Genomic DNA, 21,109 nt, shown 5'->3' with positions numbered 1-21,109 from the left:
TAGGACCAGCCTTCTGTTTCTGCCTCAGAGCAAATCCCGTGATGGTTAGAAGGAAGGATTCTGGACATCGGGTTATTTTTTGAGCTTCTTCAGCTCGGGGCTTAAGAGAAATCCGCGACGAATTGGAGATGTGCCCCTCTCTCTGAATCCTTTTATACCCGGAGCTCCCTTGGGAGGGAAAGGGGGACAGTGAGTCCTGAGTGAGGACGTTCTCTGCCCCTGGCACCTAAAAAGTTAGTGCTGGCGTCCCAACCAGAAGCTGGAGTCGGCCGATTCCAGACGTAAAGTCCTTTCCTCTGAAATGTGCGACCTCTTGCTATCAAAGCCTTTGTTTTGCTTTTCCTGACGCTGCAAGATTCCACCTCTGCCCCCCAGACCTCAGCGATTCTGAAAATGGCACTACACCAGCTTACCCAGGGTCAGCTGGGTCTTGGACATGCCCATGTTTGTCTTGCTGACTTCAGCCCAAGCTTTAATGAGTTTGGAGGGCTGCCCTGGGCCTCCAGGAAGTTTAAATGACATCCAAGAGTCCTCAGAAGGCACCACTGTGAATAACCCAGGTGGCAGACCAAATAGCCCACCCCATCCCCGCCCTCAAACCCCGTGAACCAGTGGTTCTCAGGTGTGGTCCCGAGACCAGCAGCCTCAACGGTACCGGGAAACAGGTTAGAAATGCAGATTCCCAGGCCCCATCCCATTGCCACCGAGTCAGAAGCTCTGAGGGCCTAGAAATCTGCATTTTAACAAGCCATCCGGGAGATTCTGAGGACCCCTCTCTGATGCAGCTCTCAGAGCCGGGGGTAGCTCATGGCTTTTCCTATTCATTGGTTTTTGAAACCCACTCCCCATCTTTTTCCTGCCAAAAGACCATTCTTCACTCCGACGTGCCATGTGGGCGAACCCCGGGGGGTGGGACGGAGGGGAATGGAAAACCGGTGACCCCGAGGCAGGAAGACTGTTTGCCTTGGCGGGTTGGCCTGGACTTGGAGCCAAGATTCAGTCAATCCTGGTGATTGACGTTCTGTAAGCGAGTCTCCTATTCTCCTCCGCTGCCTGTTTGGGAACGCGGGGAGGAGGGGTCCAATCCTTACTGGGAAGGAGAGGGGCCAAAACTCCTCTTTGTCCCCCTCTGCGGCCCAAGCCCCCTGCTGCCAGGGCCGCTGGTGCACACGCCTTCCCGAATAAAGCCACTCCAGGCAGCCCTTTGCTCTCAAAGCCGGGTTTCCATTTTGCACCATTAGCTTCAATCAGTGGGGATTGAACACAATCCATGAAATCAAGCAATTAGGCAGCGGGATTCCGGATGGCGGACGGTGGACATCGACGCTGCCATGCTGCATGTGTGAGTGCTTGTGAGTGTGTTGAGGGCGGGGGCATAAAGTTGCAGATTCCACTCTCCTGCCTGGACCGCCCTGCCCCCCCCCCCCACCTCCTTGAGATGTCCAGGGCTCAGAAAACAGGACAGTTTCAATTAAATAATTTGCCCCAAATAAGTCATTCAGGAGCATTTTCTGCATCTGCTGGTTTTGGGGGGTTGTTTTGTTTTGCTTTGTAAACGAGAGAAAAAGAAAAGCTGCTTTCAATCTTCTTTCTTTCTTTATTTTTTTGGTTTTGTTTTTGCTTTTTTTTTTTTTTTTTGTAGCATCTGTCCTGTAGTCAGTAGATACATGTAAGTATGCGGCATGTGGTTTGTGGTCGGGGAGAGAGTCTGAGTTACTGTGTGTGACCAAGTGTGAGCCCCTTTCTTTGCTAAAGGAATTAATGATGCCAACACCGGCCCCTGCTGGGAACGGAAGTCTGTGGAGCTGCCTTGGCAGGGCCTTGGTCATCGGGACTCATTTGGACCCTAAATGCCTGCAAGCCAGCAGCCTGCGCGGTGCCCAGACCCTCTGTGTTGGAAGGAGGCTGCGGCCTCTCCCAGCCCCGCCCTTACCCAGGGCTGTTACCAAATCTCATTTGCACAGTTGGCTTTGGGGGTGGCGGGCTCTCTGCCTCAGGGTTGCCCACCCAAGAGATTTGTGAAAACGGGGCCAGGAAGGAGGAAATCGGGTCCTCTGTGTCTTACTGCTTAGCGAGGGCTGTGCTATGTGAAACAGGCTTTTTCATGGTGAGGCTCTGAGGGCTGTAATCGGAGCCCAAAGGGCCGATGCTCTCGGGGGCTCGTCTGCAGGCCCCTCCTGGTCCTGGGGACTGGTGACAGGCTCCTCGGTAAAGAGTTTGCCAGACTTGCCCCCCTGCTGCTCCATTTGGGAACTTCAGCCCTCTGTGCAAGAGAAATTTAGGAAAGAAAGCTAGTCACTGGGAGTCAGGCTGTGTGATTGAGCTCTGGTCCCAGGCGGACTTTTCACCACTACTGTTGGAGACAGTGTCTCTGCCTGCTTGTCCTGTTGTCCCAGAATCTGCAAGGACCCCATATTTCCAGCTCCTTGCTCCAAGGAACTGTGGCCTAAAGCCCTGAGCTCTGGGCCGACAGGCAGGGAGCTGGTTATCGGCAGAGCTGTGGCCACAGCTGAACTAGGTTTAACGTCCCATCCCGTTCAAAGTAAATAATCTGAAGTCTAACCTAATTGATTTCTATCTAAAAAATGATCAGGTTGACAAGCTCTCTAGGCCACCCCCTCCTCCCAAATAAACGGTTGAAAAAGCAGAAATCTTACTCAAGCAAAACCCTTACTAAGAAGTGCTAATTAACACCACGCTAATTAATTGAATGGGGAGTGGAGAGCCTGGAAATGTAATCTTTGTGTCTTTTAAGAGCTCCCATTTTGTGATTCACTGACATTTCATATATATTTCAGTTCTTTACTAGGCAACTGCTTTTTTAAAAATGAAAGTTTTTTTTTTTTTGCTCCAGAATAAATGCAATTTAAAAAGTCAAATAATGTTAAAAGGCTGTTAACAAAAGACTTCGGTCCTCTGCCCCACTAATTCCCACAACCCAGAGGTAATGATTTTCAAGTATTTCAGCTATTTCTTATGATAATTAGCAAAATGGAATAAGTAAATAGCATACTTAATTTTAATTTTTAACTTTTAGACATGACTTACTGATTTTTCATTATTGAAGGCAAAGGTTTATCTGCCTTACTTTTACTTCTTAATTTTAATTTTTAGACACTTAATTTTTAATTAAATTCTTAATTTTAACTTTTAGACACTACTGATTGATTTTCTATTATTGATAATAAAGATTTACTCTGTCTCATACTATATCCCCACTTCTCCCCATTCTTTCCAGTATGGTTATATCGCACTTTTGGCTAAATTAATATTCAGTGTTTAAATTATGATAGTTACGTAAATATTATTTGCAGCTGAGCCATGTAGTGTACCGCGTTTATATTTCCTTTCCTGTACTACTATTTCCCTTGAAATAGTAGTTGCCTCATTTTATTTTCCTAGTTCCTTATGTTTGTGTGATGAATGCAGCCCCAAACCTTCCTGCAGGTATATATCCAATCTGCCTGAGCCCTCTTCCCTCCTGTTTCAGTCTGGACTGGTTGAGACTTTAAGCCTGCCACACAGTTGTTGTGGAAAAACCATGTTAAGACTCCCATTGCTCTTATCTAATGTTAGATCTTCAGTTTCCCCATCCTGAGTCTTGTTCTGCATTTTTGTAGAGCACATCATGGAGCAGTTTTCTAAGAAAAAAATACATGGAAGATCATATTTTTTTAAAACCATTGAATATCTGAAGAGGTCTTTAATCTCCTCTCACACATTGATTGATAGCTTGGCTCAGTATTGAATTTGGGAATTGTCAAGACATTGATCCATTATCTTTCAGCTTCTAGTGTTGCTGTCGATGAACTCGGGGCCGTTCTGATGCCTGGTCCTTTGCAGTTGATCCATCCTCTCTTTGTCTCTAGTGGATTCTCTTTATCCCTGCTGTTTCCACACGTCATGATTCACCGAGCTGGCCACTGTTTAATCCGAGAACGCATGTTCTCATTTCTGGAAATTTTTCTTGTATTATTTCTTTGGTATTTTTCTCCCGTTTGTTTTCTTGGTTCTCTCGTGTTCAGATATTGAAACTCCTGGGTTGACCCTTTATCTTTCTTTCTCCTGTTTCCCGTCTCTGTCACTTTGTTCAGCTTTCCAGGCAATTTTTTCAGCCTTCTCTTGAAGCACTTGTATTGCATCCTTTACTTCTGTGCTCACCTTTGAAAATTTCACACATTCTTTCTATTCTCTGAACATCCCCGTTAACAGCTTTCCATTCTGGTTTCACGAATACAGTATCTTATATTATCTTTGTAAACAGTTTTGCAGTGCGCTCTACCTTGTCTCTTATCTCCGCTTTCTTTTTTTCTGTGTATTGGGTATGTTTTAGTCTGTTGTTCACAGTTAGAGGCTTTCCTTAAACGCCTGCTGATCCTTGGCTGGCCACTGGAGTTTTAAGAGGCAAGCACTGGACTGGAGCTCTTTGTGTGTCTGTGTGGCCTATGATTTGTGGGCCTCAGTTTAGAGTTCTTCTGGGGGAAGCTGTAGGTCTTCTCTTTAGGGTCACTTGTTTCTTTAGCTGAAAACCCTGCAATCCTCTGATCAGGGATACAGCTGTAGTGTCCTGAGACCGGAGGGTCTCACTCTTTACTGTGCAGACTTTCATTCAACCCCTTTGATGTCAGTGCAGCTCCTTCCCACCCTGTCCTCCTGTGTGTCCTGTGTCCACAGGCCCAGTCTGTCTGGTTCAAACCTGTACAGAATAAACCTCTCGGCTGCTGCTGGACTTGGTGAGGGGCTGTCATCTGGCTTTATGGCCGGGCTCGTGGACCTGAGTGTGCTTGTGCAGACTTCTCAAGTCCCATATTTAAGACAGTCCCTGTGATTGCATTCAGAAGCACCTGGTGGCCCCAGATCCCGAGCAGTTCTGGGTCCTGCCGGGTGGATCTCGGCAGCTGACTTCCAGCTTTTCTTCTCCATTTGCTTTCTGTCACACTGAATGTGGTGTTCTCGTTTCTCTTCCCGTTTTCTTCCAAGTGTTTGTAATTTTTTTTAAAGTATCATTTTACAGGCGTGGAAATGATTGTGTGCTCAGTCTAGCATGTTGGGCTACACGTGGTCAGTAGTAACGTTTCACGAACATTCTAGACGCTTGGGGGTTGCAGGGAGGGAAAACCTTTTCTCTCCATTCCCGATTGGCTTTTAGCTCTCTGGGATTCACCCTCGCCCCCTCGGGTCCTGGCTCCCGCAGGTCATTAGTGACCCTGCCAGCTAAAAACTGTCACCGTCTGCCTCCACAAGGATTAGGTCACTGGCCACTGCACTCGCTGACCTCCAACACACCCTGAAAGGAGGTCAGGGTAGAGACTGGGAATGAGGCGCTCTGTGCTCTGGGAAAAACTGGCAGAACAGGCCTTCAGAGAGTCAGATATTTTCAGAAGATTTTATGAGCCCAAGTTCTTGCATCTCCTCATATCTAGAAAAGCACTGAAATCACTAATGGGGACATCTGCTCCTTGTGACCAGCAGCAGCCTCTGCCAAAACGTGTGCTTGACTGCACGACCCCCCCTTCACCAGAATCTCACGTGTACTGACCTCCCCACCTCTTCAGGGCCGCTCCTCAGAGCTGTCCGACAGGCTGCCTCCCTGGCTACAGTCCTCATTTTGCCCCAAAGAAAACTTAACTCACAGCTCTCACGTTGTGCTTTTTTTTTTCAGTCGACACTCCCTATCGCCATGGTGAGCCATCTGGCCTCACACTCAGCCTTAAACTGTGCTGCATTTGGGATTCAGGGACCTCCCTTCCATATGAAGCGCCTCTTGCCGGTGCTCTCGGGGACGGTGGGCCTCCTGGTTTTCCATCTGTGCCTCATGACTCTGCAAGGACCCTTCGTCCTCTCACCCTGGCCACGGTCCCTCATTCGTGCCTTTCCTCTGTACTTGACTCTGTGACCGTTACCTGTAATTGCTTGTCTCACAAAGCTGGTTTCTGACTCAGCCCCCTTCCAGCTTTCCCATCGGACCCTTCCCTCATTCCTGCAGCAAGTCCACAGTGTCGGTTGTATAAATGGCCTTTGGCCAGTGGCTGCCTCAGGTCCCGCACCCTTTCTGGGCCATGGGAAACATGGGGACACCATTAGCATAAGCAGGTCAGAGAAAGAGATGGCTTTGCAGGGCATGTGGGTTTGAGGTGAATGTCTTGAATTTCCTGTTTTCATTTCAGCTTCAGCAGTGTGGCCGGGCCTTGTGGGGAGGTTCCCAAGGAAGTCAAATTTGTGAGCAAAAAATATGGTTTCAGTGACTGAAAACTATGGAAGGGACCTTTAAGGGTCTACCTGAATATAAGGGGTTATTTATTTTAAGGTTGCAGAGAAAGACCCCGACAGCCCCTAACTGCAACCTGACGTTTTGGGTTTTCAAAGGTTCTGAATTCTTGCTGGCAGTGACCAGCAAGGTGAAAGGTGGGAATTATATTTCACTGTTGGAGGATGTTAAGTTGTTGCTAAAAAATAAACCCCCAAAGCAGTGTTTAGTTTGTGTTTTGTTTTGTTTAGCTCGGGGTCCAGTAGTTACAGGTAGTTGAGATCAAGGGCCTGAGACGGTTGTAAAATTATCATGAGTGTGAGACCAGCACGTGGGGAAGGAGGGAAGGATGCAGACAGGGTGGTGGACGGTGCTGGAGGTGAGCTTTGCTGCCTCCCAGGATGGCCCAACACAGCCCTCTGGATAGTCAACCTGCCAGGTTAGCAGGCAGACCGACTGCACTCTGCGTTTTACAGATGGGAAATGCAGACTCTGGGAGCTCAGATCCAGCCTTTGTGGGCACGCAGTTAGAACCCAGGACCTGGTACTCTATCCAGCACACCAGCTGTGGGCCCAGCTGCTGCCTCCTCTTCCCTGCCCACCACGCCCATTTGCACCACAAGCAGTGAACACAGTCCATGGGGCCAAATCCCTGGGGCCTGGGCACTGTCGGCATGGTGGAGGCTGGGTGAGGGGAGAGGAGGTGATGATCAGTGCCCCCCTTACCGTCCCAGCAGCCCCTGGATGTGGCGTGGTGGTGGGGGAGGTCGCACACAGACCCACAAGGCACGGAGAAATCAACCTTGGACGGCTAATCGCCTATCCAAACAGTTGGTAATCTGCAATCCCTAAAATAAACCCTTGAAAGATGGAAAGATGTTAGTAATTTCTGGCCATATGTGCCTCCTCTCCCCACCTCCAAAAAGAAAAGTGAGCCAAATGGCAAGACATAAAGCGTCTAATGCAGAACACATTTTCACCATTGGCTTTCCCCCCTCCCCGCGGTCCCCTCACCCATTTGAACGAAATTCCTTTACACGGTCATGGCAGAGGGACATTAATTTTTGATTTGCGTCGTGATTAAAAGCAACACAATCAAAAGAGGGAAATAGTTTCCACTGAAGCAGTATCATTTGAAACCCCATCCCGGGAGAGCAAGGAACACCGCGTGGTCTTTGGGGTGAGGCGTGGGTTCTAGTCCCATTCCCCTTCTTAGAAACTGTGGCCTCCTGCTGTCATTATTTACCCCGAGTCCAGCCCCTGATTATAATCAGGAATAGAGATGGTGGCTGTGAGCAGTGAGTCAGGAGCCACCCCGGGAGCGCCTGTCCTGTAAGCGGAGCCCGGCCCGCGGTGGGGGCGAGGGTGCCTCCCTCCCTCCTGGTGATGTAAGCCAGCCTCCTACGGCAGCGGTGGGTCCGCAGTCTCAGACCTTAGGAAGTGGCTCAGGCCTCACCTGACCCATCAGGGCACCTCTTGGACGGCCATGGGAAAGAAGCAGATCTGTCCTTGCCGCCTGCCTCCTTTTGGTCAGTGGTTTCCCGCGGTGCAGAGGGTGGGCGGAGATGGAGCCCTGACTCCCCCCCCCCCCCCGGCCTGGCCAGTGAGTGTCCTCTGGCTGGCCCCTCACTCAGCCCCACGGAGAGCTTTCTTGTTCAGCGAGCCACAGACTCACACGGGTGAAATCGTTTCTCAAGGGACCCACCAGGCACGAGGATTGTAAACCAAGGGGAGCTGAGCCAGGGGTGGGCCTGTTTGGGCAGATCTGGGGGGGGCTCCGGGAGGGGTGGTGCCAGCTGCTTCCTAATCTCTGCTCGCCCACCTGCTGGTCTCCCTGCCTCCATCCACGGGGTGGGGGATGGACACGGGAGGATTCAAGCAAAGTCAGAAGCATTGGGTGGTGGCTGGTTCGGTGTGCGGAGGCCTGGGCCAGCCTGGGAGGTCGGCACTAACCTCAGGGAGCGCCTTCTGCTGCTCGGGCCAGTCCCCAGAACCCCCGCCACCCTCGGGAGCGAGGCCTTTCTTAAGGGCCGCAGGCCTGGGGTGTTACATGGGGCTCAGTGTCTGCAACATTTCGAACTCTCTGTGTAAGAAAGAGAAAGTTGTGGAGACCAGTTTCGGTTTTCTGGTTTTGACACACTCACTAAAGGTTTGCTCCTAGGATTCCTCCCTCCTCCTTGTTCTCGGGTTAGCCAGAGTGTGCTTTGTAATCAACTAACTATTAAATAACAAAGCCTTCACAAATGCAGTCTTTTTCTTTGCCAGAGCTGCCCCTTTCGCCCGCCCGGGAGAAACTCTTACCAATTTGTAAGTAAAGTCATTTTGAAATGTGGATGAAACAGGGACAAGAGTCTGAGCCCTTCCCCCTTATTTTCTTGGTCTGTTTAATGAGCGCTCTCAATTTCAGATTCGTTATAAGGAGGTTTGTGACTAGAGAGTCAGCCTGAATAGCCCAGTGGTTGAAAGTGCTTGTTCAGCCCATGGGTTTAAACTTAGGGTTAGTGACTTTGGGCAGGTAAACGTAACCCTTACGCCTCAGTTTTCTCATCTGTGAAGTGGGGGAAATAATCGCACCTTCCTCGTGGAGTTGTTAGGTTGAACAGAGGAAAGGCTTGGGGGAAACAGCTCCCTTCCTGGCATCCGTATGCTTTCATCATTGGCTCCTGTTATGTGGTTCCGGTCTTTCCTCGTGGAGTGTAGGTGGAAGCGAGTGATTAAAAAGAGGGGGCTTGGTGATTCTGGATTCAGAGGAATTCAGAGGAGATGGACAGATTATCTGGTGGCTAGCGTCTAGAAATGATTTTCATCTCCTTTATAACTATCAGGGGCTGGGCATTCTTTGCGGGGAGTTGATTGTCATGGGGACGCCATGTTTGTGTTTTGGGTGCATTTACAAGGTACAGAGCACCTCCACGCTAATGCATCATCACTAGCTGACCCTGTGCAGCCAGCACTGAAGCGTGTGGTCCACACCCTGACACTGAAATATGTTGACTCAGGCTGTAGAGACCAAAAGGTGCGAAGGTGGGGTTGGCAGAAGGGCCGGTTTTCCCTTTCTGTGGGGGACTACGCTAAGGACAGAAGCAGCGCACGCACCGTGTTGGGTGGGAGGGGCCATCAGCTGGATTTATCCACCAGGACTTGCTCAAATGGGTCAAGAGGTGGAAGTCGAGTTTGGGTCTGTAGGTTTGCACGGTGGACAGGCTAGCACATTAGTGGCACAGGTACTGGTTGACTAGTGAACAGCCCATCAGCAGTCCCTGCCGTTTGAACTCCCTGGAGGCACAGTGGTACCAACTCTGGTTTCTCCGATGCTGAGCTTGGACACTGATATCTGATGCAGTCAAGCATGACAGTTTGAAGCTCCCTTTAGCTTCCCAGTGCTGAATGTGAGCACAGAGGTTCTGTCTTGTCCTGTGTCTAGGACCCAACTTGCAAGGCATTTGAGGTCCTTTGAATGTTAAAAGAACTAAACCAGTAACTTTCTCCTTTGAAAAAAACTAGGGGTAAGTTTTCTCTTTGAGTGCTGAGGTCTGTAGCGTTAGATTATGTGGATCTTATCAGATTAAATGATCCCTACTTCTCATAAGGCATTGTGTGATGTTCCAAGTCACTGAGTTATAAAAAAAAAAAGAGAGAGAGAGAAATATGATTTGGTTTTGAGCATTTATTTGGGAATCTCAGGCATCCGGTGGCAACAATTGAGATATCGTTAGAGGCAAAACAGGGGCAGAATCAGTGCATGGAGATGAGCTGGGACCTTGGTCCTTCTCTAGAAAACTGCCTGCCTCTTTGTTTACATGCCCTTTGGCTCATATTTCACCAGCCCTCAGCTTGGGTGGTTGTTGGAGGTGAAAAACCGGGTTCTAAACTGCTCTCTCCCCTGTCTCTCTCCTCTCTCCCCTCTCCCTCTCCCCCGCCCCCGCCCTTCTCTAGCCCTAAGGATGAAAATCAAAGAAGTGAAAAAAGAAAACGGCGACAAGAAGATTGTCCCCAAGAAGAAGAAGCCCCTGAAGCTGGGGCCCATCAAGAAGAAGGAACTGAAGAGGCTGGTCCTGTACCTGAAGAACGGGGCCGACTGTCCCTGTCACCAGCTGGACAACCTCAGCCACCACTTCCTCATCCTGGGCCGGAAGGTGAAGGGCCAGTACTTGCTGACGGCCATCCACAAGTGGGACAAGAAGAACAAGGAGTTCAAGAACTTCATGAAGAAGATGAAGACCCACGAATGTCCCACTTTTCAGTCGGTTTTTAAGTGATTCTCAGTGGGCGGGTTGGGGAGGGGCGTGGCTTGGGGCGTGGCTTAGGAGGGGTGGGGCCAAGCGGACACACCCGGGGGTCACACCACCCGTGCTCCTGCTGCTGGGGAGGGCTTTGTAATCCAGTAGCTTTGCCCTCGCAGCATCCTTCTCCCTCCCTCCCTCCCACCTTTCCCCCAGCACCGCCCTCCAGACCCCACTATAGCCGATATTTAAAGCCGCACGCCCAGGTCAGGAAACCCATTTAGATTAGGAAGCTTTTGAAGACCGACAGTGTGGAGCAGCAGGCCACCGGGGAAAGGGAGGGTCAGGGACCATCTCAACCAGAGACGCAGTCCCTCCAAAAGAAAACGCTGCCAGTGAGGAAAGGGGATTGGCGGCCAGTGGGAGGCGGCAGCGGACGACGTTAGGTGCTGCCACTTTCTTCGTGACCTGCAAACTGCTCGTGGAGCGATCAGCTAATCTCTGCCTTTGGAACTAGAAAATTCTCACTGCTGATAAGACGCGTGGCGTTTCTCTTTTGTGTTTTTGGCAGAAACAGACACCCACACCACCCTTACCACTTAAGAGCAATTCCAGAGTGTGGCAGGTCCAGGAGGGGCTTGAGAAACAGTGAAAACCAAGGGAGGGGCCCGCCCCCACCCGACCCCCTCCCGGGCACGTGCGTCTTTGATCTGAATATCGGCCAGTTTCAGATGCCCTGGAGATGTTACCATCTACCCTGGGCATGGTCACTTCTCCTGACACTTGGAGGGCAGCAGGTGCCTGCATTCAGGTGGGGAAAAGGAAACTTCGTGGGCACCAAACCTATGGCCTGACAGAGATGATGCTGTGTAGACTGAGAAGGCAACTGTTACTGGTTTTCAAGCAACATAGTTAAAGGGGAAAAACAAAAGAATTTAGAGCAGCCCAGCAAATTGCTAGTGTGGGGTGGATGGTCGTGGGGTGAGGAGCTGAGTATTCTCATGCATCTGTTTGTTCATTTCACACTGTTTTAAAGAACAACAACAAAAACCCATTTACTTTTCAAGGTTGAAAAAAAAGTCTTTGTCGAGCATCTGGAAGGTGTGCTAAGACCAGGGTCTCTTGGTGCATCTGAGGCAACTTTCTAGCTGAGTGGAGGTCTCACTGAGCATTTTCATGGGAGGTGGGTTCTGCCAGTAGCGTAGCCAGTGGACCCTCCTTCCTGAGGAGTTCTGGGTGGCTCTGGACCCAACACAACCTAATCAAATCTCACAATGCTCCCATTCTTGTCTTTCTTGTGAAAAAATTAATTCCTATAAACTTGGTTGCCTACAGATCAAAGAAATTCAGAATGGCCTGCCTGCCTGTCCTGCACATCAAAAAATTGTTTTGTTGTTGTGTGACTTTTTTTTTTTTCCATTTCTGCAGAGGGAAAGTTAAGTTCCAAGGGTCCTCATCCAAGGAGAGCGTTTCAAAAGCAAAGCATCTTTAGTTTTTCCCAGGGGCCCTAAGGTAATTCTCAAAGCCATTGTGTTTAACAAGCGGCATACATAAACCCATCCACTTCTTCAGCAACTTGACCCCTCTTGTACAATGTATAGGAAGCAGTTCTGCCAGTCATGTTAATTTCTTCCTCAAGCCTGATCCGTAATTCTCTGTGGCACTTTGAGGACTTTAGTGGTTGTCCCTCTGGATGAATATTTATCCCCGATCCGATGTTGCAGTGAGGCTGGGAATTATCACCCCTAGGGCTCTGTCTGCCCTGACACCAAAATAACGGAGGATTCTGTTAACTTCTGAGGACTCCACTCCGCAAGCCAGCCTGCCAACTTCATTACCTACCTGAGGGTTATCCTGATCAAATGAACCCCTCACAACTAGTGATGCTTCATTTCATACGTTCTTTGGGGTTCCCTCTGACCTTTAATCATAAAGCGTTGGGGAGCTTACATGATCCGCCTGTAATTTTGGATGGGTTTTTTTTTTTTTTTTTAATGTGTATATATATTAGTCCATTAGGAATATTCCACTTTCCTATTGTCAACTGAAATGCAGAGCAATTTCATGAGTGCATGGATCCGGGTCTAAGTTTTGGTTGATTAACTCAAGCGTTCAGTGTTTATGTGTATCTGCTTGTTTGGACAGAGCATGTCATGCAACAAGGCCTCTGTCCTGGGCACGGGTCTTTGGAGAGGGCTGTATGTGGGGCAGAGGGGTTGCTGTAGAAAGATTAGGAATGAATAGGTGTCCACGCTGCGCAACTCTCTCAGTGGGGATTCTCAGGTAGGAAGCAGTGTTTCAGAAAGAGTTCAAAATAAATTGGAAATGTGAAACACAACAGCAAGTTTTACACCAGCTACAGGGTCCCAGGACCGTGGACTCGGGACAGCCCTGTCTACCACACATCAGCAACTTAAGGGCAAAGGGAGGCTTTGAGCCCGAAGCTACATTTTATCACAAACTTTTGTCTTTTTCAACAAAGGATATAGCAGAACCAATGTGCAGACTCATTGACTTGGTCATTGGTTTTCAAAAGGGGTCTGTCTGTGATTCGGTAATTATTGCTAGTGCAAAGGTCCTATTTGTCAAGGTTTAAAATAATCATTCTGGGTGGAATCCTCTGAGGCCATCGGCCAAAATCAGCTAAATCTTTGGAAGAATATCAGTGTTTATCTTAGAAGATAGAAAATGAGATGAGAATTCCAAGAACTTTATTTTTAGGGTACCCGGCATCACTCCTGGTTCTCGGTGCCAGTGAGTTAGCACCGGGGGCTTCTCAAGGCAGAAGCCAATCAGAACTCCAGTTTTCATCTGGTCTGTAAATTACAGAAAATCCCCTCCCTGAACCTAGAAGCTGTTTTTCTCATCAGACTCCAAGTCCCTAGTTGCTGTAATTCCACAGACATGCTGGGCTCAGCTGCTCTGTGGTGGACGTGCACCTTCGGAAACGCCCCTGGAATGATGTCCTGGCCCTTCTGACCTGTCACCAGCAGAAACATAGGACACAGACGAAATTCCTTTTCCCTCTAGTCCTTTCACATAGCACCCTTCTTATAGAGTCTCAATCTTTTACAAAAGCTTCGAATACTGTGAAGATGTTTTACATTCCATTTCATTTGTGTGTTTTTTTTTGAACTGCATATTACCAGATGTTTTGATGTTATCACTTATGTTAATAGTAATTCCCTTGTGTGTTCATTTTATTTTCATGCTTTTTCTGCCATGTATCAATATTCACTCGACTAAAATTCACTCACTTAATCAACGGTTATGTGCATTGTGACTTTTTCACCTCCCGGAATACACCACACAACCTCTTCCACTGCACACCCCTCCTCTCTTGAGTGTGTTCAGAGATATTTTCCAGTCCTGGTTTAACGGGTTTCAAATGGTAACAGGGCATGGTGGGCTGGAGGAGAAACTGGGAGGCATTGCAGGCATCCTCACCTGTGCCCCATGTATACCACCTGCTCCAATGAATGAATTACCGAAGTGTTTCTCCTGGCTGTTTGGCTGTGTGTGTTTCAGATCAGAGAGAAGGTTAAATACTTGCTCTCCAAGAATGTATTTTCCAACCCTGCCTGATTTTCTTCTCCATGTTTTTTCGGTTTCAGATTATCTTTCCCCTCCAGCCAACTCAATGTTGAAATTCCAACTCAACCTGGAAAACTCTGGTATCTGGAGTTTTAGACCCACATGAACCTTAGAGGTGACCCACATCTGCCCCTTTAATTTACAGATGAGAAGCTATAATGTGGGTTGGTTAGAATTTCCCGAGGAGTTTGGGGCTTCCAGGTCACTGGCGTGGCTGGCACCAGAACCAAGGGCTCCAAGTCCCTGTCCTGTAGGTCTGAATCACCACTGAGCCTCTCCTTGGACCCAGACTGGCACTGGCCGAGCCCAAGTGGTCTCATATTGGACTCTGTGCTTCTTGCCTAAGGAGATCTTTGGTGTAACTTTTAATTCTGTAAGCAGTGACAGTGACAACTTTGGTTTGTGTCATTCCCTGATTCACAAAGCACTTCCAAACCTTGGACAGCTGGCAGTTTTACCCAGAAGTGAGCAAATACTCTCAAGTCACCCCCAAACCACACCTGGGCACAGAGACACCATTTTTAAGGCGTGGTATGAGGACTTGTAAAAATTCCACAAAGTCGTGCTCTAAAGTCAAAAGATTTTCCCATCCTAGTGTACCTGAGACCTGACAATGCCAGCCCAGCCAAGGAAAGTGTCAGCATTTCTTTTTAGTTCCCCTGTGGTTAAATAAGAAGGAAAATGTCTTTCAGGCTGTGTGTGGATATCATTGTCACCTTATTGGACCCCCACTACCATGACTTACCCATAATTTTTTTAAAAATTCAAAACAGCAAGAAGAAATCAAATCGCCAAGAAGATGATGAAGTATTCAAAGAGGCATCAAGCCTTCAGCTGCTGGTGTCACCTTGGAATTTGGGGTGTCCAAGGGTCAGAGTGGCGTGAGCCTCGTGCCTAAGAGATGCCCCCAACACCAAGAACAGCAGACTTGCCCACACCCCCCTTCAAGGAATTGTACAGACACTCTCCTACCCAGGGGCAGAAAGAGACTGAGGATCATAACGTTGTCCAAGTTCGGTGGATCTTGCTTCTTAGACAACAAACCCAGAAGCGCTACAATTCCCTTTCTCTCCTGGGGAAGGGAATTCCGAACCAACCATCCAGCAGTACTCAAAGGAAGCAGGGAGAATCATTCTTAAATGTTAGCATGTGTCACGCATTTTCTGGCTTCCACCCCCGGAAATGCAGATTTGGAAGTTTGCCGTGGGGCCCTAGATCTCAACTTTGAGCCAGTGCTCTAAGTTTTCCAGATGCTAGCGGTCCGCTGGATCTTTCTTTGCATCACCTCCTGGTAGGACATTAAGTGGCTTGGGGATGAGAGGCCGGAGATGACTTTGGGATCTCCTTTCCCCTACTCACTTCTTATTGCTGCAGCGCTTTCTGAAGTTCTGTATTATTTTTCCTAAGTATTAATTAAAAGCGGTAAGTTAGATACACGAGGGAGGGGATAAACCTAACTCTTTCATTGCCGGGTCCATCTGGCTCTCCAAGGAGTGCTTTTCAAGTCTAATATGCATATGAGTCACCTGGAAACCGAGTTAAAATGCAGGTTCTGATTGGATAGATCTGAGGCGGGGCTGAGGTTCTGCATTTCTGATTGGCTCCCGGGTGAGGGGCGGGGCTGGCACTGCTGGTCCACAGAGGCTCTAAGGGGGCACGTGGAAAGGCTTCCCGCTGGCTCAGCAGAATCCTGGCTCCCTGCGGTAGTAATGCCACCTCCGGGGTCCCCAGACAGAGCTCATCTCCCCAGGACTCGAAGTATTAACCATGCTTTGAGGCAGAAAGCAAATCCAACTGTGGGAGAGTCGCGGTTAGAAACCCAAAGCTGGGGACCCATCCTCTCCATCTGTTCATTAGAATTCACTCTTGTCCCGGCTCTCCGGGTTTGATTCTTTTTCCTCAGACTCCACTTAATCCGGAAAATACAGATCTCTTTCTTTCTTTCCTTTTCTTTTTTTCCCCTTCCTCCGCAAACTTAGCCATCCAGCCTCTTCCGCCTACCGACCTCCCCCAGCCCGGCCTCCGCCCACTGGGGTGGGGGAAGGGTCTTTGGAGTTCACCAACTGATGGTGTTTCCTTCGGCCGCCAAACAATATCAGAATCTGACAGCACAACGGGGACGTTTCACGTTCCATTTGTGCACATCTGGGCAGCTTCAAGCTCAGGTTATGGGAGAGGCCACAAGAAGTCGAGGGGATTGGGGATGAAGTATTTGCAGGGGAAATCCCACCTCTTTGATAGATTGCGGACAGCCTGCCGAGCTGGGCTGATTTACTGGGGGCACAGGCGTGAGGAATTTCTGTCAGCCAAGGCCGAGGAAGGCTGCTCTTTGCGGGCTGGGAGAAGACGGGTACCAGGACAAGCTCCAAATAGGAGCCGAAAGCTTCTGTGTCTTTATACATCTGTGGACTATTTAGATAAGTAGGAGCTGTACTTAATCACGGAGAGAGTTGTTTGCTTAAAGGAAGGGAGGGAAAGTTGTGTGTGTGTGTTTAAGGAGGGTTGGAGGAGGTGGGAGGAAGGAGAAAATATCCAGCAATTTTCCACAGCCGAAACCCCACCACGTGCTTTTAATTAGGATGACCTCCCCATCACCGCAGCGCCAGAGTTGGTGGGTGGGGCGGGGGTGAAGGACTCAGTTCTTGGGATCCTGTCCTCAGGATTTCGGATAAGCTGTGAACTGCAGGGGAAGGTCTGACCTCTCTTCCTTGGAGTTCCTGAGTCCTGGGCCTGGGACCTGTGTACGCTCAGGAAGCCTGTTCATCGACTTAGCCAGATGGGATTCTCTGCTAGGGTTTCTCTGAGATTCTTAAGCTGTCAGAACTTAAATAAAGCCATCAAAACCCAGGATGGTACATTAGACTTCTTTTCAAAAAAAAAAAAAGAGTAAATAAAAGAGAATTAGAAAGAAAAGGAGACCCCGATGAGATGTTTCTTTCATGATCCCATCTCTGCAGGACTTTTTAATAATCCACACCAGTTTCACTGCCATTCTTTGTACCTTGTGATGGATTGGGGGTGGGAGATGGTTGAAGGGCCTTAGTTTCCGTTTCTGCTGTCTAGTTAGTTCTTTGGAGAGTGCACGCAGAGCTGGGTAATTTTGCCTCTTTGCCTTGAAGATTTAGCCCATAATCTGAAGGACTAAAGCCGTTGCCTGCCCAAACCCAAGTGCCTATTTCACAATGTGGCCCAGAGACAGCCAGGGTGGGTTCCAAAGAATTAACTGGATTCATCTGGGGTCAGCACTCCCTCCCAAGGTTGGCAGCAGAGGCCACTGGGAATCTGAATCTGGCTGCCCGACTTGGCAGGTTCCTCAGTGACTTCTAGCAGCAGTGTGTTGTCCCCTCTGGCATGGCAGATGGGGCCCTGATCCAAGCCAGTCCTGGGGGAGGCCCCAAGGCTCCTGCAGAGGAGGAAGAGGAGGAAGAGGTAGCTTGGAGTCGGCTAGAGGAAAACAATGAGCCCCAGCCTGTAAACTGCAATTAATGTCAGCAGGAAGCCTTCCCAGCTCTGCCCCTGACTTGCCAAGTCCATGCCCTCTCATAATTCTCCCAAGCTGCCTCCTTCCTTTCAGATGCCTCCTCTCTGCAGGCTGTTGAAGATGTGAAGCTTGGAGATGGTGCCTCCTTAGTCTCTGTCGTGGGATGCGGAAGCATCCCACGACAGAGACTAAGTGGGGACTGTTCTGATGAACATCAGGATCCAGAGACTTGCTTGTATTTCCATTTGACAAATTGGAAGGAAAGAACTCATCTTTAAAACCCTAGGAACTTGCCTGATTCTGCTGTGAATCTTGATGGGGAAAAAAAAAAAAAAAAAAAAAAAAAAAAGAACGGACAGCTGGTGGTCTTAATCAACTCCTAGCCAAATATTTGCATCCTAGACCCTCCTAGCTATGATCCAACGTCCAGCACAGCTCTGCACTGGGGTCTGTCCTTCTCCGGGTCTGAACACATCCCATCAGGGCTCCACTGAACCCACAGCAGGTCCAGAGAAAATCCTCCCCTCCTCTCTGACTCACTATTTCCTCCCCTCCTGGTGGATGGAAATGTGAAGCGGTTTGGTTTCAACTGCTGGAGAAAGATATCCAGATTTAAATCAAGTCAAATCAAAGTCATGTGTTTCAAAAGGCCCTCACACATACGCGCATGTGTGTGCACGCGCGCGCACACACACACACACACACACACACACACACACAGAGTCACACATGTGCCCGAGGAGGGTCTGAGCTCTGCACCATCAGGACTCATTTTCCCCAAGTGCAAACAGCTCCGGGTCTAAATTTGTTGCTATCATTCTTCTAATCACTGTTATGTGTTGGGATGATTGTGAGTGGCGTTGGGAATGTTTGCTCTCATGTAATTGCTTGTTTCCTACTGAAATTTCCATGTCAGACCCTTTCATTGTTCTCATTATCGCTGGCCTCCCAATCTGCCCGCCTGCCTGCCCGCCCGCCCGCTGGGGAGGCCATGCTGGCGCTGTTGGTATTGTTGGTGTGGGTCATGGAGTCAGGGGTGGGTCCCCCCACCCCACGCAGGCCGTCAGGCGGCTGTCACCCATCGGCCAGCAGGAATTCAGGGCTGTGAGCTCCCGCTCTGTCCTGAACATCCGGGCTTCCTGGGCCAAACACGGGAACAAGGGAGACCAGACAACAGCCTGGCCTGCCTCCCAGTTTAGAATTAGGCTAAATGCACCCCCACCCCAAGTATTTCAGAGGAAATGTGACCCCTGTGTTTCTTAATGTGTACTTAACTCATTAAAATGTTGATTTACAAGGGGTGGGTGATGTCCAAACAAACCTCAGGGCCTCTAGTCCCAGCTGGTTTTTTTTTCCCCTTAGGAGTTTCCATGAGTAGTGTAGGTGGGGTGAAGGAATCGAAGATCTTGATTTTGAACCTCGAAGTGACATTCCATCAGGAATGAAACTTGGACCGAGAAGCTGGGAATGCTGACCTTTGGAAGCGACCTGTTCTCTAGACAAGTCATGCATTTCTAGACCTAATCAGGACCACCTGGACTTGCTCACAGCCAAGTCACTGTCCAGGCAGCACAAGGCATTTGAACTTGACCTGTGCGGAAAATGATCCAGAGTCCATGAAAAGAGAGGCCGGTGTCCACTCACAGGAATAAACACTCAACCGCAGGCACACTGGGAATTCCGGGATGAACATTTACTCCTTCGGAGAGCCCAGCCCTTCCAGGAATTTAGGGTGCATTGTCTTCCTGGGTTCAAGTAAAACCCGTTTAGAATGGGGCGAAAGGCTGATGAGTGATGGTGAATTCAGCCCAGAGTTCCCACTTGGACCCCCCGACTTCTTTACGAAGCCATGAGCTTTTGTTCATTTCTCATTTCTTTTAGCAGAGGTACCTAAAAATCCTGATCCCCAAACTGGTGTGCTGAGAACACACATTTCAGGGTGTGGATGTCTATAGATGGATGTGCATGCACACGTGTGTGTATGTCCGAGCATATAGGAGCTGATGTCGGGGTGTGTGTGCTTATGTTGGTGTCTGTGTGTGAAACGTGGCTCCAATACCAGCCCACTGGGATGTCCCCCTCCACTGGGCCCCTCTTCTGCCAGCGCCCACCATCCTTAATGTACAATGGAGTGTTAAGTTGTGTGCTGCGGCCAAGTCTGTCTCCTATTGGCCACTTCTGTTTCTGGGATGTCTTTTGAGCCCTTCAACCCATTTGTAGGCCGATGAGCGTAACACTAGTGTAATATACATTACACCATACGTGACGCATGGTATTCCGTTATCCTCACATTATATCTGTGTGATACTGGTTCGGGGCTGCCCTCCTCCACTGCATTCCCCTCAGTGTATGGGGCTTGTGCTCGGGTAACTTGTATTGATGGCTAAGAAAAAAGAGCGATGGGTGCAAACAGCTGGACTTCCGCATCTGCAGGTGTGGAGCCTCCCAGGAGAAAGGAAAGTGACTGGAGAGGTTGGGCAGCGTCCCAGTGGCTTTGCTGTCCCTGCCTAGGAGATTTCCCTCACCTCCTGTTGGCTCCAGTGGGTGGAAGGTGTCTTCAATTAAACTAGCTTTGTTTTCTTCCATTAGGAGAGGAAGATGGTGAAAACATGCCAGTAGATCTGAATGTATTAAAGATTGGTGTGGCTTCACAGACGGTGTCCATCAGCTGCTGACATACCAAGGAAATGAGAGGAGAGCTGGCTTTCCAGTATTATTTTGGCAGGGGACCTAGCAACCGACACTGATCAGAATTAAGGCTTATAAAGCACAGAGCCAGGACCTGAACACTGAGCTCTTTCTTGTAAGATGTTTTCAGCTCCTTATCTCTCAGAACTGTTAACTGCCTGCATTTGGCTCTCTCCCCTGGGGAACCCTTTATTGATTTTTTTTAGGATGATCCTGTCTGATACAAGCCATGAAGATCTGAGCTGGCCAGAAAACCTGGGATATTTTCTCCTAAGTAAGTGGATCTTTTCTGTGAAGTTAATTCTTCAAGATTCCTTGCTGTATGACTTGAAAATGCACACTCAGAAGACGGCGAGGGGGCAGGGGGGAGAACCACCAGTATCAACATTAAACCCAACCAGCAACAACAAAATTAAGAAGTCAGGAAACAAACCTCTGAGTTTAGCATAGATCTGCAAAAGAGAGAGAGAGAGAGAAAAAAAAAAAAGGATTTCTGAAAACTTGATAGAGACTCTGACTCCGAAAGTAACAAAAGGGAAGGTTAGCTCCTATCCAGGTCCACATGTGCTCTTTGGGATACTCTGAGATCCAGGACACATATCATCAGCTCAGGGTGCTATCTTGTTCTCTCACTTAAAGGCATCTTGAGAAGAATCATGGCATTGAAATCGGCTTAAAATACTGCTCCTTACATGAAGCAGAAGGAAAAAAAAAAAACTGGATGAATTAGATTACGTCAAAATTAAAAATGTCTGTGCATCAAAAAACACAATCAGCAGAGTGAAAAGGCAGCCCACGTAAGGGGAAAATTTGCAAATCATCCGTATGATAAGGGGTTAATACCCCTAATATATAAAGAACCCTCTCCAACTCAAC

At 48.8% G+C, this 21,109-nt stretch overlaps 1 protein-coding gene across 1 annotated transcript in view; it reads left to right on the top strand.

Moving 5' to 3' along the window:
* The window catches only part of SFRP1 (secreted frizzled related protein 1), a 35,502-nt gene extending 21,767 nt beyond the window's left edge, over positions 1 to 13,735 (top strand). Inside the window, exon 3 of the mRNA XM_010957979.3 lies at positions 10,184 to 13,735. Within this exon, the coding sequence (XP_010956281.2) occupies positions 10,184 to 10,506 (323 nt within the window). The 3' untranslated portion in view covers positions 10,507 to 13,735. The remainder of the gene's footprint in view (positions 1 to 10,183) is intronic.
* The last annotated feature ends 7,374 nt before the right edge of the window (positions 13,736 to 21,109 follow it).

The sequence above is a fragment of the Camelus bactrianus genome, chromosome 26 (genome assembly GCF_048773025.1).
Source record: "Camelus bactrianus isolate YW-2024 breed Bactrian camel chromosome 26, ASM4877302v1, whole genome shotgun sequence".
Classification (NCBI taxonomy): Eukaryota; Metazoa; Chordata; class Mammalia; order Artiodactyla; family Camelidae; genus Camelus; species Camelus bactrianus.
The sequence above is the reverse complement of the archived record's forward strand: the minus strand, read 5'-3'. Positions and strand labels throughout refer to the sequence as shown.